This window comes from Pogoniulus pusillus, chromosome 35 (assembly GCF_015220805.1).
Source record: "Pogoniulus pusillus isolate bPogPus1 chromosome 35, bPogPus1.pri, whole genome shotgun sequence".
In the NCBI taxonomy this organism is placed as follows: domain Eukaryota; kingdom Metazoa; phylum Chordata; class Aves; order Piciformes; family Lybiidae; genus Pogoniulus; species Pogoniulus pusillus.
In genome coordinates, this window is record NC_087298.1 from 7,091,367 (window position 1) to 7,106,691 (window position 15,325).

Consider the following 15,325-nt stretch of genomic DNA (forward strand, 5'->3'; position numbering starts at 1 on the left):
CAAAAGAGGTACCTTGTACATGTCCTGTGTCATCCTCACGTTTTGTACCAAGAACAACTCGACCACCACTTGCTTTCCCGAGACCTCATGCTACTGGTGTGCTCTTGCTGTTAATCGAGTTAACAGGCAACCCATCAAATGCCAAAGGTTATCACCCATCGCATGTTTAACACATTATTTCTTGGAAAGGCTTGGAACCCATGTGCCTCTCTGAGACAATACCTCATGGCAGCTGACAGCCATGGAAGGTGTTCAGTGAATGGCTCTACTGTGTCAGGCTGAGAAGGAGAATTCGTTCTCTACAGGTCTACTCCACAAGTGCTGGCACTGCAGGCTGAGAAGGAGCACTCGCTCTGTATGGCCCCACAAGCTCTGTCTCTGCAGGCTGGGAAGGAGCACTCGCTCTGTATGGTCCCACAAGCTCTGTCACTGCAGGCTGGGAAGGAGCACTCGCTCTGTATGGCCCCACAACCTCTGTCTCTGCAGGCTGGGAAGGAGCACTCGCTCTGTATGGTCCCACAAGTTGTCACTGCAGGCTGGGAAGGAGCACTCGCTCTGTATGGCCCCACAAGTTGTCACTGCAGGCTGGGAAGGAGCACTCGCTCTGTATGGCCCCACAAGCTCTGTCTCTGCAGGCTGGGAAGGAGCACTCGCTCTGTATGGCCCCACAAGTTGTCACTGCAGGCTGGGAAGGAGCACTCGCTCTGTATGGCCCCACAAGTTGTCACTGCAGGCTGGGAAGGAGCACTCGCTCTGTATGGCCCCACAAGTTGTCACTGCAGGCTGGGAAGGAGCACTCGCTCTGTATGGTCCCACAACCTCTGTCTCTGCAGGCTGGGAAGGAGCACTCGCTCTGTATGGCCCCACAAGTTGTCACTGCAGGCTGGGAAGGAGCACTCGCTCTGTATGGCCCCACAAGCTCTGTCTCTGCAGGCTGGGAAGGAGCACTCGCTCTGTATGGCCCCACAAGTTGTCACTGCAGGCTGGGAAGGAGCACTCGCTCTGTATGGTCCCACAACCTCTGTCTCTGCAGGCTGGGAAGGAGCACTCGCTCTGTATGGCCCCACAAGTTGTCACTGCAGGCTGGGAAGGAGCACTCGCTCTGTATGGTCCCACAACCTCTGTCTCTGCAGGCTGGGAAGGAGCACTCGCTCTGTATGGTCCCACAACCTCTGTCTCTGCAGGCTGGGAAGGAGCACTCGCTCTCTATGAGTTGGCCCTGCAAGCTGTGGCAGGTGCATTGGGTGGTTGGCTGCACCCAAGGAACGCAGCGATCTTCCATTCAATACTTCCTTCGAAGTCTTCTCTTCTGTGTTAAAGACTCACACAAAGACCTCCAGGGCACAGCAGTGGAAACACGTGGGTTTAAAGAATTACCCTGCTCCCAGCAGTGTTCCTGGCACTGCCACACTGTCATGAAACCCCTGCAGACAGTGGGTCTAACTCCACTCACAACTCCTTTCCCCATCAAACTCCTGATGGAGCTGCCACTGTGGGGAAGCACGCAGCAGGCTTGGGTGTGTCTAGCAAAACTCCTAATTGCAGTTTGCACTGAAGAAAGCATGGATGCTCCGTGCTGTTACATGGTATATAGGTACTGAGATTTCTTTCTTTGAGGTCCCTCTCTGGTGGCATCCAGCTTTGGCTGACCCAGCTGCTGTTTCATTCTATTAAATTATTCTACAGTAAAGAGACTTTAATACAGGTATCACCTCCCCAGTCACATAGCTGGTGGCAGCTGAGCTGCCACATGATGAGATAGAAGAGCTCTGTGAAAGCCAGCAGGCATTTCACCTTGAAGAAAGACCCATCTCAGATGGAAAGACCCCACTGGAGAAGCTCTCACTTAAGATACCCTGACAAAGAACTCAGTCTGGTTGGTGATGGCTGGGTGGCTGCCTTAACTGAAGGGCTGCTGTGGCACGTGTCCCTGGCTCCTGCACAGCAGGACCAGGCACTCCAGCATGGACTGTCTGTGGGTGGACAGCATGTTTTTGAGGTCTGAGGGCATGGGGTCTGACCAGAAGAAGTCATGGTCCAGTGCCTCATTGCTATCGATCTGCTAGGCAGGATCTAGCACCAGCAGCTTGCTGATGAGGCTGAGTGCACAGGGGTCTGTGATGTAGGCTTTCAGGCTACACCTCACCTTGCTTTGCTGGCCTCTGGGGAGATGGAGCTTTCTGGTACAGCCTGTATTTATCCATGCTTGGCCAAACCTGGGAAAGGGGAGGAAAGAAGAGGAAACAGTCACATGGAGGACAAGTTTTTTTTGAGAACAAGCCATTTTTGTTGTGAATACCCTCAGGCAAAGCAAGGCAGGTCTGCTGAGAGAACACTGCAGTTTTATAGCCATTCTGCTAGTTGTATCTCTTTGGTTTTAGGATCTTGGGCAGTTCCTGGCAATTGCTTACCATATGACAAGTCACAAGCCAAAATTTCAGATGCTTTCCAAGGTGACCTCTGCAAAACACCTCTCAACACAAAATAAAAAAACCCTCTTCTTTAAGCAGAAATTCAGAGTGTATTTATCTTAGAGACAACCCCCAAGCACGAGCTACAGCAGATTCCCACATGCAATGTTCAGTTCTTTCACACTTGAAGCAGACAGCATCCTGTCTGCTCCAAACCAAGGACGTGACTTGCCCCTCCCAAAGGAGATCTCGCAAGGCCAAATTTATCCTCTTCTCTGTAGGACACTGAACACAAGTAAGGTGACAGCTGTGTTTACACTGAGCAGCAAGGAAAGCACAGTGTTCCACTGTAAATTTGGCTACCAGGAGGCAAATAGCATTTGCGGGAGCTTCCCCAGCCTCCCTGCCAGCAGCTGGCACATGGCAGTGCCAGGAATGTGCAACAGGCAGTGCACAGGGCAGGGAAGAGTCCCAGGGATGCCTAGACCCAGTCTTAGACACTGCCCACACCACTGCTTCACACCTCTCCCATGCTCCACAGCATGCCCACACTCTCACCCTCACCTCTGGCATGATGGATCTGCAGAGCTGTCTCACAAGGGCAAGTTGGTGCTGCTCTGTGTTTCCTTGCATGATGGGACCATGGGTCCACATCTATGCCATGATGCAGCCTGTGATCCATAGGTCAGTGGAAGGACCATAGTTCTGATCCTCTAAACAGAGATGTTGTGTTAGTCATCCAGGAGAACAAGGATAGCAGTGAAGTTTATTTGGGGCACTAAGAAGGGCGGGGAAGTGGGGAGATCCCTTCAGTTCCAACTGAGCAGCAGCTCTGACGCCCAATACCAGAGAGTCACTACCTGGTGGGTGTAGCATTTGTTTGGCTGTTCTTAGCCTGGCTGAAAGGTTGAGCCAGCCCAAAGTCTGCCAGATGCCTTATTCCTGTGGATATAGTGAAGTCCATTAGATAGCATCTGCATGACCTTATTAATCTTTGCCACTGTGAACTTGACGTGAGCATTTCTGAGGAGGCCAGCAAGGTCATGCTCACAGAAGTCAAGCAAAAGGTAGATACTGCTCTTGCAGAGCTTGTATGGAGAGGCTACAGGAGAAGCAAGGAGAGACTGTCAGTGAAGGACTCTCAATCCCACCACAGCTCTTCCCCACTTCCAGCTACCCTGCTGCTCAGTGTTCACTAGACAAAACCTCAGGGCACAGGAGCACAGACACAGCCTGCAGGCCTCACTTAGACCATATAACTAGTAATAGAGGAACAGGAGATAAGCATTGGAGTTGTGGAAGTTGTCGCACAGGCAAGGAAAAGGCATGGAAATCTTGGAAAGCACATAACAGCTGTGGGGTTTATGCCTTGCAAGCTGTGGCTGGTAAGTGCACACACTACTAGCTGCCAGCCCAGCACTATCACTGATTGCATCAGCGATAGAGGAGACACCTGCAGAGACAGCCCTGGGGAAAACACAGGAACAGAGAGACTCTGTTCACTAGAACATTAGAATGTGAGGTTTTCTCCAACCTCAAAGAGCATTTATGAAAATGGATTGATCAGGATCAAAGTGATTTAAAACTCGAATGGCAATTTGAAGTCAATAAGAGGAAACCTCAAATGAAGCAATCGATTTCACTCTTGTTGCTGGAGCACACAGGAAAACATTATTAAAAAGAAGGGCTGATTTTCATCAGATATAATCAGCAAAACCTGCTGACTCCAACCAGAGAAGGAGGGATAAGCCCCACAGAAACACACCACTCTCTTCTGCCAGCCAGGAGGGCACTGCTAGAGGAGGTCCTGGCTGTGCCTTTACAAGGTAGAAAGGTAAAAAGTGAGAAGCCTCAAATTTGAGAAGACCAAATGCAACATTTCTCCTTTACTGGAAATTGAGGTCAGGGTAGATTTGGATGAAAACTTTTGTTCAAACAAAACTGACACACCTACAAAAATATTTACCTTGGGTATGCCAGACACACCACCACAACTGGTTTAATCAAACAAAGAACTAAAAATTAACTTGTTGGTGATGTTTGTAATCCTACCCGTTCAGACAATAATCTTTACACAGCAGAGTACTGGAGTAACTTCCAGTTCCCGGTCCCAGGCCAGAGATTTCTACCAGTTCATGACTGGACGGTTTTAAAAACCTTATCATGGGATTCCTGCCACTTCTGGTTGTGTTTAACTGAAATGACTGACCAGAGGCTGTCTGGCTTTAACATCAGCTGTCACCCAGTAGCATTTTGTGAAAACTTCCCTGTCATGACAGAAAGAAATCTGTGAGCAGCTCAAGGAAGGAGTGAGCCAGGGGCTCCCAACCAGAAACACGTCCAAACAAGGCACACACAGAGAGCTTTGTGGTCAGCCACCGTCTGACTTGGCCTCATGCCCTTTGAACAAAAAGCCCTCAGGACTGGATTAGCCAACCCAGGGCTCTCGCAGACCCACAAGGATTTTTGGCAAAAAAGCAGGTCCCCACCCTGTCTCCAGGGAAGACCCAGAGGCTGGAACAGAACACGGCCTCAGGGTGGGAAAAATCAGGCTCAGGGGCCAGGCCAGTTCCCTGGTGCCAGAGGAGTGACTGAGGAGACTCAAGCAAGGGCCACTCTGTCCTTGGGTGGGCTGCAGGACTGAAGCAGCTGGGCCCAGGCTAGTAGGACACTCACCCAAAGGTGCCCTGCCCAGTCTTGGCAAGCTTCTCATATTTAGAGACCTTGTCACAGAAGGGAAACTCCACCGTGCCGACAGCCCTTTCAGGGAAGAAATTGTTCCTCGTGTCCAACCTAAATCTCCCCGGTGCAAAGTCAGGGCATCTCCTCTTGTTCTATTGCTTGTAACTAGGCAGAAGAGATCGACTCCCACCTGGCTGCAAACTTACAAGGAGTTGTAGAGAGCGAGATCTCCCCTCAGCCAACTTTAGGCAAAACAACCCCAGTTCCCTCAGCCACTCCTTATACCGCTTGAGCTCTAGACCCTTCATCAGCTTAGTTGCCTTTCTTTGGACACACTTCAGCACCTCAACACCTTCTGTGGAGTGAGGGACCCAAAACTGAACCCAGGATTAAAGGTGCAGCCTCATCAGTGCCAAGTACTGAGGGACAATCACTTCTCTAGTCCTGTTGGCTACACTATTGCTGATCCTTCCTGAGAGTCTTTCGTTTGAGGACACAGTACAACAAAATAACTTCTCCAAACACCAGAAAGCAAATGTCTGGGTGCACTGGCTCCCCAGTCTGCTAAGCTTCACAGTTGGATTGCTTCCTTTTCTTAGCTTTAAGAGGAAGAGTGGCACTGTTAAGAGTCTAGAGCTACTGTTGTTCGGGAGCTGCTTGGTCTGTGAAGAGGGATTACAAGCCCAGCAATACACAGCTTTTCACAGCCTCAAGCTGTTTGGAAAGCAGTGGGAGAATTTTAGTGCCTTTCATGTAAGCAGAGCACTTCTGTTTGTGCATTCCAAGGCCTGTGTAAATATTTACAGAATGAGAACACAATCATGGCAAGGACTGCTGTGGGGAACAGGAAAGTGATCACTGAGTGCCAGAGTGTATCAGTTACCACTGGATCCTTCAGCCGGTGTGTGGAGCCACTCACTCAGCCGTGTTTGTCTTAGAGGGTCAAACAAAGAGCTTTTATTCTTACTGCACTTGAGGAAACATCCCTGAATATGTATGTACTGAGGATCCGGATTGACATAACCATAAAATCCCCAGTCAAGTAGTACTGTGCTGAGAGATGTCCCCTGCCTTGTCCTCCGTATCCACCCATCGTGGGGTAAGTACAGCATTTTGGAGAACTCGTGAGCCTAAGGGGCTCTGGAGTCCACCTTGGAATAGGTAGCAGATGAGCATGTTGCTCAGGTAGGATTTGTCTGCTCCAGTTGAGTCATGGTGGAAGGACATCACAAGGGGTTTATCCCGGTTCTTCGGAAATCGCTCGCTCTCTTCATCACGTCCTGCCTCACCAGGTGTTGCCCATCCAGATTTGTGGCCAACTCATGCTCTAGATCTGAAGTGAAGTCAAAGCAAGACGTGGGAAATGCAAGTTGAAATAGCCCTTGTCTCGCTCTGCGGCTGTCCCATCTCTGAGTGCCAGGACGCCCTTGCCTGCCAAGCCCCCTTTGCCCGCTTCCTCTCCCTGACTTCGGAGTCCCCGTTCTCAGAGGCTCCCAGACTCCCACCGCTCAACGTCCTCCCTCACCTCAGGGGCCACCCTCTCCCCCACACCCCGGCCCGCTGTCGCCATGGCGTCGCAGGTCTGGCCCGAAGTCGCAACTGCAGTCAGCCGAGAAGCCGCAGCGCTGCGTACGCGGGTCCCAGGCGGCGGCGGGTGGACGGCAGCCGCCAGCAGCAGCAGCAGCGGCAGCACCGGGGCCAGCGCCGCCGATCCGGGGCCGCGGCGGCCGCTCGCTCCGGCATGGCCCGCACTACAGCTCCCGGTGCACCCCGCACCTCCCCAGCCTTCTGCTCCGTTTATGCTTCTGCACCCAGTGCAGCAGCCCTAGTCCTGGCTCCGTAGCGAACGCTGGCACGTAACTTCCACAGCAGCCTGTGTTTGCAGTCAGACCTCCAGACCGCTCAGAAAACTCTGTTCGGCTCCAGCCGCTGCTGGGACTCAGCTGATGTGGAACTGACCCTGACCAGGGCAATGCCAGGAGCAGGCCTTGGCTTCCTGCTCCCGAGCTGCCGAACGTACAACGCTGCGCCCTCTCCGGCGCCTTGGACCCGCGGGCTCTAGGACCCGGCGAGCCGCGCGGGCCGGGGCTCCGCGGCCTGCGCCCTGTTCCGCTGCCGACCGCCCCGGTGCCGCCGCGCTGCAGCCGAGGGGCAGAGGGCGGCAGAGTCGCGGCGGAGCCCCTGCCCCCTGGTCCGCGTCAGCAGGAAAGCGCCCGAACCGACGGGAGGCGTGGGGGCGCCGCGGCGGGAGGCGTCTCGATGCCCTTCTCAGGTGCGCCGGGCAGCTTCACCGCCAGCTGCTGCTGGTGCCCGGCGCCTCTGAGAGCCCTCTGGTAACTACCCGGCTCGGGAGCGTCCGAGAGAAGCGGGCGCTCGGCCGGCGGTGTGGCCGCTCGGAGCACCGTGGCTCCGGGAGCGCGGGCGGCGGGCGGGCCGCGGGCGTGGTGGTACCGGGCGGCCCCTCGCTTGGGCTGCGTGATGCGGGCAGTGAGGCCGGTTGGTGCCGAAGCCGCCGGCCTGGGAGGGGCAGATGAGGGGCACGTTCTCCTCGTCCTTTCGCAGTTGCCTGCCCGATGGTGACCCTGAATCATGAGAAAACTCTTTCAGAGATCGGTCTTGAGTAAACCAACAAACAGAAAGTCTCTAAAGAACTGTGAAGTCACCTCCGAATGAGGTCTGGGTCAACCTCCAACCTCTTGATAAGGCCATATTTTCTTTCGTTGAACGTCTGTGTTCTCTGTGTTTTCCGTTGCACTTCTGTCCGTGTGTATCTGCGCGGATAGGGTTGTGCAGGTGTTCTCAGCGCCATTAAGAAGGTCTTGCCCATGGGTAAGGAAAGTCTTGTCCTTCGACTGAAGAACTCAAACCTGTAATTGTGCCACTGGGAAATGGAGAGTTTTTAAAAAGCAAGTTGTGCTGTTGCCTTCTGAAACCCAGTATCTTTTCTTGGTTCACTGCTTTGCTGAGGCATTCCAAACATTTTTGTTACTGGGAATAATTTGGTTTATGGAAATGACTGGCTCAGTCAGTTACCTGCAAAAATAGCTAAAGTTTAGTCAGTCCTGTGGAGGCTCCAGGGCATTTAGGAAGACAGTTAGCTCTAGCCATGAATACATTTTTTTCCTTTTTTTTTAATCCCAGAATAAACACCATTTGATGGTGATTTATTTTCTCCAGAAATCACATATTTTGTGTATTAGTCTTCTTAATACTCCCTGAGATTTAGTCTCTGTGTTGGAGTTGCTTGTGGTTGTTGTTGTTTTTCCCTAACAGATGTCATTCAGGTTTGGACTTGATTTGCTTTGGGTTTTATTTGGATTTTTAGCTTTTTTTACCTCAGCTGTGTCATTGCAAGATTTTTTTCCTCATTTCTAGGAAGCCAAAACTGTCATTTCTGTACCAAATTCTGTACTGCACACTGAAATTCTCTCTGTTTAGTGTCAGATGTGGTACTGGCAACACTTCAGGGAATGCTGTTGTGGGGCTTCTATTTTACTTCCAAGTATAACTTCCATTGTAGTATTTTGTCTGTCCACAAACTGTGATGCTTACCTTGTCCACACTATTCATACAATGCTGTCTAGATATGTCTTGGATTCCATCACTTTTCACCTGGTGGGCAAATCACCTTGTGAGCTGAGCTGCTATTTTGGTTGAATGGTGTGAATGGAAGTCATTCTGGCATGGCATCTTGAGGGCAACATTCTACAGTAAATCTGACCTATCTGCTGCTCTGTTTTGGGTCTTACCAGTTTCTGGTACCTCCAGGCATGCTGGATAGGTGTGCTTTCCATAGAAAACTCTCTACAGATGGCTGAAGTTAGGTTATACCTTTACAGGCCATTTACATGATCAGTGCATGGCAGGGTAGTCAGAAGCAGATGAGGGTCTGCTCCTTCTGGATCCCATGCTTTGTGCTTTGTATTTTTTTCTGGAAATGGCTTTCACTAAGCATGAACTAATTTCCTGCTTCCTCTGTGCTCATCATTGTAATTTTGATGGTCTGCCCATTCATAAAGCAATTACATATATATGTTTGTCCAGTTTAAGAACTTACATGAAGTACTTTGTCTCTCATTCTGTAGGGTTGTTTTCAAGCAGGCTGTACTTTAGCCTTGTGAAAGCTTTCAGAGATGGTGACTGTGCTACACTGAGTGTAGAATCTCAAATTTGCTCAGGCAGTGGTCAGCTCATGCCACTGCATAGGTCTGTTGAATATGTAGTACGAAGCTTGGAAGTAGGAATGGCAAAAAAGTTTGATTGTGCACTAGAAATGTTTATGCTTGGACAAAACCAATCAGATGATAGAAAATGATGGTTATGTGGTTTTAGAGCCATCTTACTCTAGTGCTGTATGTGTCCAAGGTTTTTTTTGCAAAGATTGAAACCCTCCCACAATTCAAACTCGTGTTGTGGTGGCTTGGTCTGCTTTTGAGGACTTTGGTTTTGGACTAGTCTTTTGTTTTGGTTTGGTTTTGTAGCTATCTAGTGAAAAAGATGAGTGGGTTTGATTTCATTTAATAAAAGGAAATTGAACATATCTTCTCCTTTTGGATCACTGTATGCTGTGTAAGTACTTTGTCCAGTGCACTTCAGAAGGACATGAGAGATACATCACCAGTGGAGAGTTACAAAATGGTTTTGCTATGAAGGCAGTGTTCATCCTTTTAAAGTGTCATTAAAACTGAGTTTGTGGTCTTCTGAGGAAGTTGAAAAGATAAAATGGATTGATAGAGTTATTTTGAAATCTTAATTGTACTGTTACTTGTCAAGCTGAAATAGACCAACTGTATTCCTGTCTGAGAGTCTGCAGTCGTTTCCAAAGTGGATTCTTTGTCCTTTGCAGGGTGCTGAAGATCTCACCTGTCCTCGTGTTTGTTGGGAAGTAAGCTTGTTTTACAATGACTTGACAAGAGCAATGATGAAGAGCCCTTGTTTTGAGAGAAGGCTAGTCCCATTTGAAATCTCTGATAGTGCAGATATCACAAGTCTGGTGAACTGAGCTTTTCATCAGTCTTTACATAAGCTATACAAAATGGACTTGCATGACCCATGCTGTTATGGAGGTGGAACCAGATTAAGGGAGATGAAATTGTGAAAATTAAACAATGCAGAGGTTTGTTTTGATGACCCTTCAGTTTTAATACCATTCTGTATCTTCTATCAAATAAGTTCTTTTTTTTTTAGTACTCCCATAATTCTGTTTCCCAGACTTCATAATTCATAGGATGTGGACTTATTAGTTTGTCCCTTTCTTTAAATATTCTCTCTTTGTTTCTCATTACATGAGATCATCATGAAATACTTTTTAAATGTATTTTGGCATTTGTTTGTTTTCTATTTTTTTTGGGGGGGGGGAAGTATGGAACTTGACATAGAATCATCAGTAATTACAAGTAAATCTAAGGCAGTTCTACTGTTTGTGTCTCTGCCAGCCTCTTACTGCAGAGACGTTCTGCATCCTGCAACAAGATACTAGAAACATCCATCATTGCAAAAAGCTGCCAACAGGAATCCCAAATTTTAGTTTGACAGCATCCAAGCCAATGCATTTGCAGCATACTTCTTTAGACACTCTGTTTTCCTGATTTGCTGCTGCCTTTCTCATTTTTATCCTGGTGTGCTTGTTGTCTGAAAAAATGCAAAGAGAATTGCTGGCAGCATGTCATAAGAGAGGCAATCCTTTGTGTAAAGAATGTTGTGGGCTTTATTGTGTTCCAGATTTATTGCAGTGCTGTCATTCTGGCACACAATCTAAATGTTTAGTGGTTGTGTTTGTTTGTTTGTTTTCAAACACTTAAGCCCACCCCCAAACTTCAAATCTTATTTGTTGTGGCTCTTTTTCATGCAGAGGCTCTGTGCTTGGGTTCCACTCTAGCTGAGGTTTTAGCACACTGTTAGACTTCGGTACAGCATAAGACAGGCCCAGATTTTTTCCAGGCTTTCCATTTCAGTAGAGACACTTGGAAAGAAGTTGACTGAGACAAAGCTGTTGTTGCAGTTGCTGAGACCTCTGCAGAAGCAGGGTGTGTTTCTTTGCAATTGGAAGAGTAGTTGTGGATTGAAAGTTGGTATTCTTCAGAATGGGAGACAGGCACCACAGAGCAAATCCTTAGGTGCGAGCGAGTACATGTATTAACCTGGTTCATATCTAGTGTGCAGAAGGGAAGAGGAATGGGGCAAATGACAACTGCATTAAAGTGGAATTGAAATACTTTAAGTGAGAGGCTCTTTCTGTTTCATTATTTCCGTGCAAGCAGGTTCTTCTGAAGGAACAAGAGAAATGAAATCTCATTTTTTGCAGTCTTGTAAAGCATCCCACATACTTAGAAAGGAAATTGTGGTTGAGTGCAAAATCCTGAATGGGGGTTATTGTTGGAATACCTTTCAATAAAGATTTTTGTTTCTTTAGTATAGAAGTTCCTTTTAAGTTACTTTACTGGGTATTCATGCTTCTGTTCCTTGGGGTATTTCTTGATATGTAAGCAGCCAGCCATGAGTTTACAATGTTAGTAGTTGAAAGGTACTTTCATGAGGCATGTAGTTGGATTTCTCTTTGGACATACAAATTGTAGTGTGATAAGCTCTATGCAGGTGCACTACAGACAAAGAAGATACTCTTTACAGTGTGTTATTTTACTAGGCTAAAATAAATGATTTCCTTTGATTTCCAAACCTGGAAGATCTTTTCCATGCATGGGAGGCAATCCTTCAGAACCACAAACAGTATTTAGTGATACAGTTAGTTAGCACAAAGTGTTGTTTGCAGTCATTCACCAGTTATCTTCTGGGTATTTCTTTCCTGATTTAGATATAATTTTAAAAACCAGATGTATAGTTGCCAGGGGGCAGATTCCTATCTCCTGTCAGCTTTGAGGATTTGTCAGGAGACAGGCTGAGAGGATTGGCCCATGTCCATACATTTAACACTGAGTAAAAAGCACAATAGAAATGTCAGTGAAGAGAGATTCTTCCTAAAGTTGGTATAGGTTTCTGTTTAAATTTGATGGCATTATTTCTAGCTGGAAGAATGATGAAATGCTACAGTCAGCTGTCTGAGGAAAAAGGCAGTGTGCAGGAGTAAGCACACCAAGAATTCCCTATGTATGGAATTCTCATTGTGTTTTAGCACCAGGGGCCATCAGCTGCGTGTGGACAGAGATAAACTTTTCTACCTTAACACCAGTTCCTGGTGAGGGGCAGGGTATATGGGTACCATTTTTTGATGTGGATCTGAGGTGCTGTGCCAAACAGAGCAGCTGTGGGACATGTATCTTGTAGGTGGTACAAGAGAACATGAGGTTCATAATTATATTATGCTATGCTCCAAATGAATTTTATCACCTTGTTCATGCTTCCACTGTGCTCATATCACCCTATCATTAAACTCACAATCCAGCCATATCCTGTTAATTCCCTGGTTAGCCACAGAGTCTGTTCCTACCATTTTTGAAAGACTTTTTTTTCTTCCTTCTTTTTAATCTCAAGTTATCAAGCAGCTGATCGGGTGACTCATCAAACACAATGGCAGAATTGACAGCAAAGGGTGATGCTGTGACATAAAAGGAAGAGAAGTAACTGGTGGAGGGTGCAGAGTCACTTAGGCAGAATTGCTGCCAGAGGCTCCATTGTGGAGCTATCCCCAGGTATCAGCATGTTGGAAACTTCACTTACATAAGATCCAAATGAGTCTTAACTCCAATAAGCTTTAGCATTCTGTGTTGCCTGAATTGGTTAAGGCAAGGTTAATGCTTGACAGAATTCCTCAGCAGTACATCGCCAGCTTGAGTCCAGCCTAGATCAGCATTAATTAAAAGTTGCTCTTTGGTGGCTTCTACTGCATAATAGGTGTCCTTTGCCCTCTTGTGTCACTCTTCATTTTCTAGTGGCTGGCAGAATAAGTAGACTCAGAATGATCTGAATTCTGGAAACTGAAATTTCTTTGAACACTAGAGAAGTTTTAAATTAAATTCAAACCTCAAAGTAGAGTTTTAGTATATTCCCTGAAGTAATAACTGTTGTAAAGGAAGATAAGAGTATAGCCACAATTACATCATGTAGTAACTCATTATGGTTTACTACACAGATGGCTGCAGTAGTTAATCACACACACTAATGCAGCACAGTTCATCATAAAACATAAAAGCAATTGAAGAAATGTGTCTAAACAGGATGCAGTCATCCCAGTTATGATTAGCCAAGATACAAATTGCTAGTCCAGCAAAATATTGGCTCATCTTTAATCAAAACAGTTGACTGCAACATTGGTTTCAGCTTCTACTGAGAACTTGTCAAGTCTGCACAGAGTCACAATACTGTCAGTCACTTTGCCATGCTTTTGAGTCCCAGTGCAGGGGTTCCAACCCCTCTCCAGGGTTCATGTCATGTGCCAGGTACAGACTGTATTTCCTGAAAACTAGACCAGTAGCCTAGGTCTGTGTAAAGGGAGAAGACAGAGGGAAGAGTTTCATGCACTGGAAAACACTGCTGTTTTGTTGCAGTACTCTCATGAAGTTGTGTAAGCAGAGATCATTTAAGACTCAGTTGTGGTGAATTGTCTGGTGCTGGCTTGCGAGGCAAAGACTCTCCCAATGTGCTGACTGTTGAAGTCACACTGAACAGAGCTGCCATTACTTCCCCAGTAAGGTTTCACTGTGATGGCCAGTTGTGATTAAATCAGTGGTACCCAGTGATAGGACAGGGGCCTATGGGCACAAACCAGACACATGAGGTTCCACCTAAACATAAGGAAAAACTTAATTCCTATGCAGGTGCCAGAATACTGGAACAGGCTGCCCAGAGAGGTGGAGTCTCCTCTGGAGAGATTCCAAAGCCACCTGGACATTGTGATCCTGGGCAACCTGCTTTGGGTGACCCTGCTTTGGGCAGAGGGTTGGACTAGATCTGCAGAGATCCCTTACAACCCCCATCATGCTGGGATTCTGTATCCATGGCAAGGACTCTCAGTCTGTGATATGACTGTGCTGCTAAAGATTCTTAGGTGTAGGTGCATAGGCTGACATCCACTTTTTGTGCCTCTATGGATGCAGGAGCCATACTGCTCAGCCTGGCTCTTGGCATGCAGCAGAGACCATGGGTGGATAGCAAGCTGGGAAGGGGTTTGCTCCTACTAGACTGAACCATAGAATTGTTTCAGTTGGAAAATAGCTCTTAAGATCAAATCCGACGACGATACAGCTACCAAATCCTATGCTAAATTACATCTCAGTGCCACATCTCTATGTTTTTTAAAAACACCTCCAGGGACGGGGATTCAACCCCCTCCTTGGGGAGCCTATGCCAGCCTTTGAGAACGCTTTCGGTGGAGAAATCTCTTCTAATGTCCAACCTAAACCTCCTCTGGTGCAACTTGAGGCCATCTCCTCTCCTTCCATCACTTGTTACTGCGGAGCAGAGACCCACCTCGCTACAACCTCCTTTCAGCCCCTAGCTCCGACGAAACGACTGCACAAGAGCCGAGTCCCCTCCCTGGCCGCCTTTACCGAGCCGGCGATCGCTCGGGGCTCTGCCTCGGCTCGCCTTCGCGGCCCTGGTGGGGCTTCGCTGCCGGCGGCGGGGGCCGGGCCGCTCGCAGGCCGACGGAACTACAGCTCCCGGCGAGCCTTGGCGGCGGCCGGCGCGGCGTCTGAGTGGCTCCCGGGCCGGGCGGCCGTGCGCCGGGGCACCGGGATGTGTGCGCGGAGCTCCCGCCGCCTCTCCCGCGCGGGACGGAGCCGCCAGAGCGACGCTGGAGGGGCGAGGCCTCCGGCCGGCCGGCTGCATGGAGCTGAGCAGCGCAGAAGTGGCCTCCACCCGGTTCCTCGGCCTCACTCAGCGGTACCGGAGATCGGGAGGCGGGGGGGCCGAGCTCGGGCGGGGCGCGGCGCGATGCGGTGCGGGCCCGTGGTGTGCGTGGCGGAGAGGCGGTTGCTGTGTGTTGCCCCCACCGGCCGGGGGGCTGGAGGGGCGGCCGGGCCGGAGGCAGCGGTGCGGAGGGGTGGCTGACCCTCGGGCAGTGGGGCGGCTCTGCAGTCCCGGGGCTGCTGCCCCTTCCCTCGGGGGCTGCTGCAGGTGGCGCGGGCGGAGCCAGGCGAGCGGCTTCAGAGCTGCTTTTGCAGCTCGGTCCGTGTTGGGCTCGGTCGGGAAGGTACCGCGGGAGTGGGATTGCGATTCCCGGTGGCTGAGAGCCTGTAGCCGCGCCTGCCGCCGCAGTGGAAGCGGATTAACCGGTA

At 49.1% G+C, this 15,325-nt stretch overlaps 2 protein-coding genes across 3 annotated transcripts in view; one reads left to right on the plus strand and one right to left on the minus strand.

The window, feature by feature from the left end:
* Window positions 1-1,846: 1,846 nt before the first annotated feature.
* On the minus strand, window positions 1,847-4,576 carry CDK9 (cyclin dependent kinase 9). The gene is given in 7 exon segments (XM_064170941.1): window positions 1,847-2,179; window positions 2,181-2,216; window positions 2,976-3,124; window positions 3,232-3,285; window positions 3,288-3,346; window positions 3,348-3,535; window positions 4,541-4,576. Coding segments are annotated over 7 exon segments (855 nt in total).
* A 2,724-nt stretch (window positions 4,577-7,300) lies between these two features.
* The window catches only part of GARNL3 (GTPase activating Rap/RanGAP domain like 3), a 46,117-nt gene continuing 38,092 nt past the window's right edge, over window positions 7,301-15,325 (plus strand). Inside the window, exon 1 of one of the 2 annotated variants that reach the window (XM_064171077.1) lies at window positions 7,301-7,426. In XM_064171077.1, coding sequence (XP_064027147.1) covers window positions 7,353-7,426 — 74 coding nt within the window. In that variant the 5' untranslated portion in view covers window positions 7,301-7,352. Of the gene's footprint in view, window positions 7,427-14,754; window positions 14,931-15,325 lie in introns of those variants that run through there. The other variant, XM_064171078.1, reaches the window with a different exon arrangement.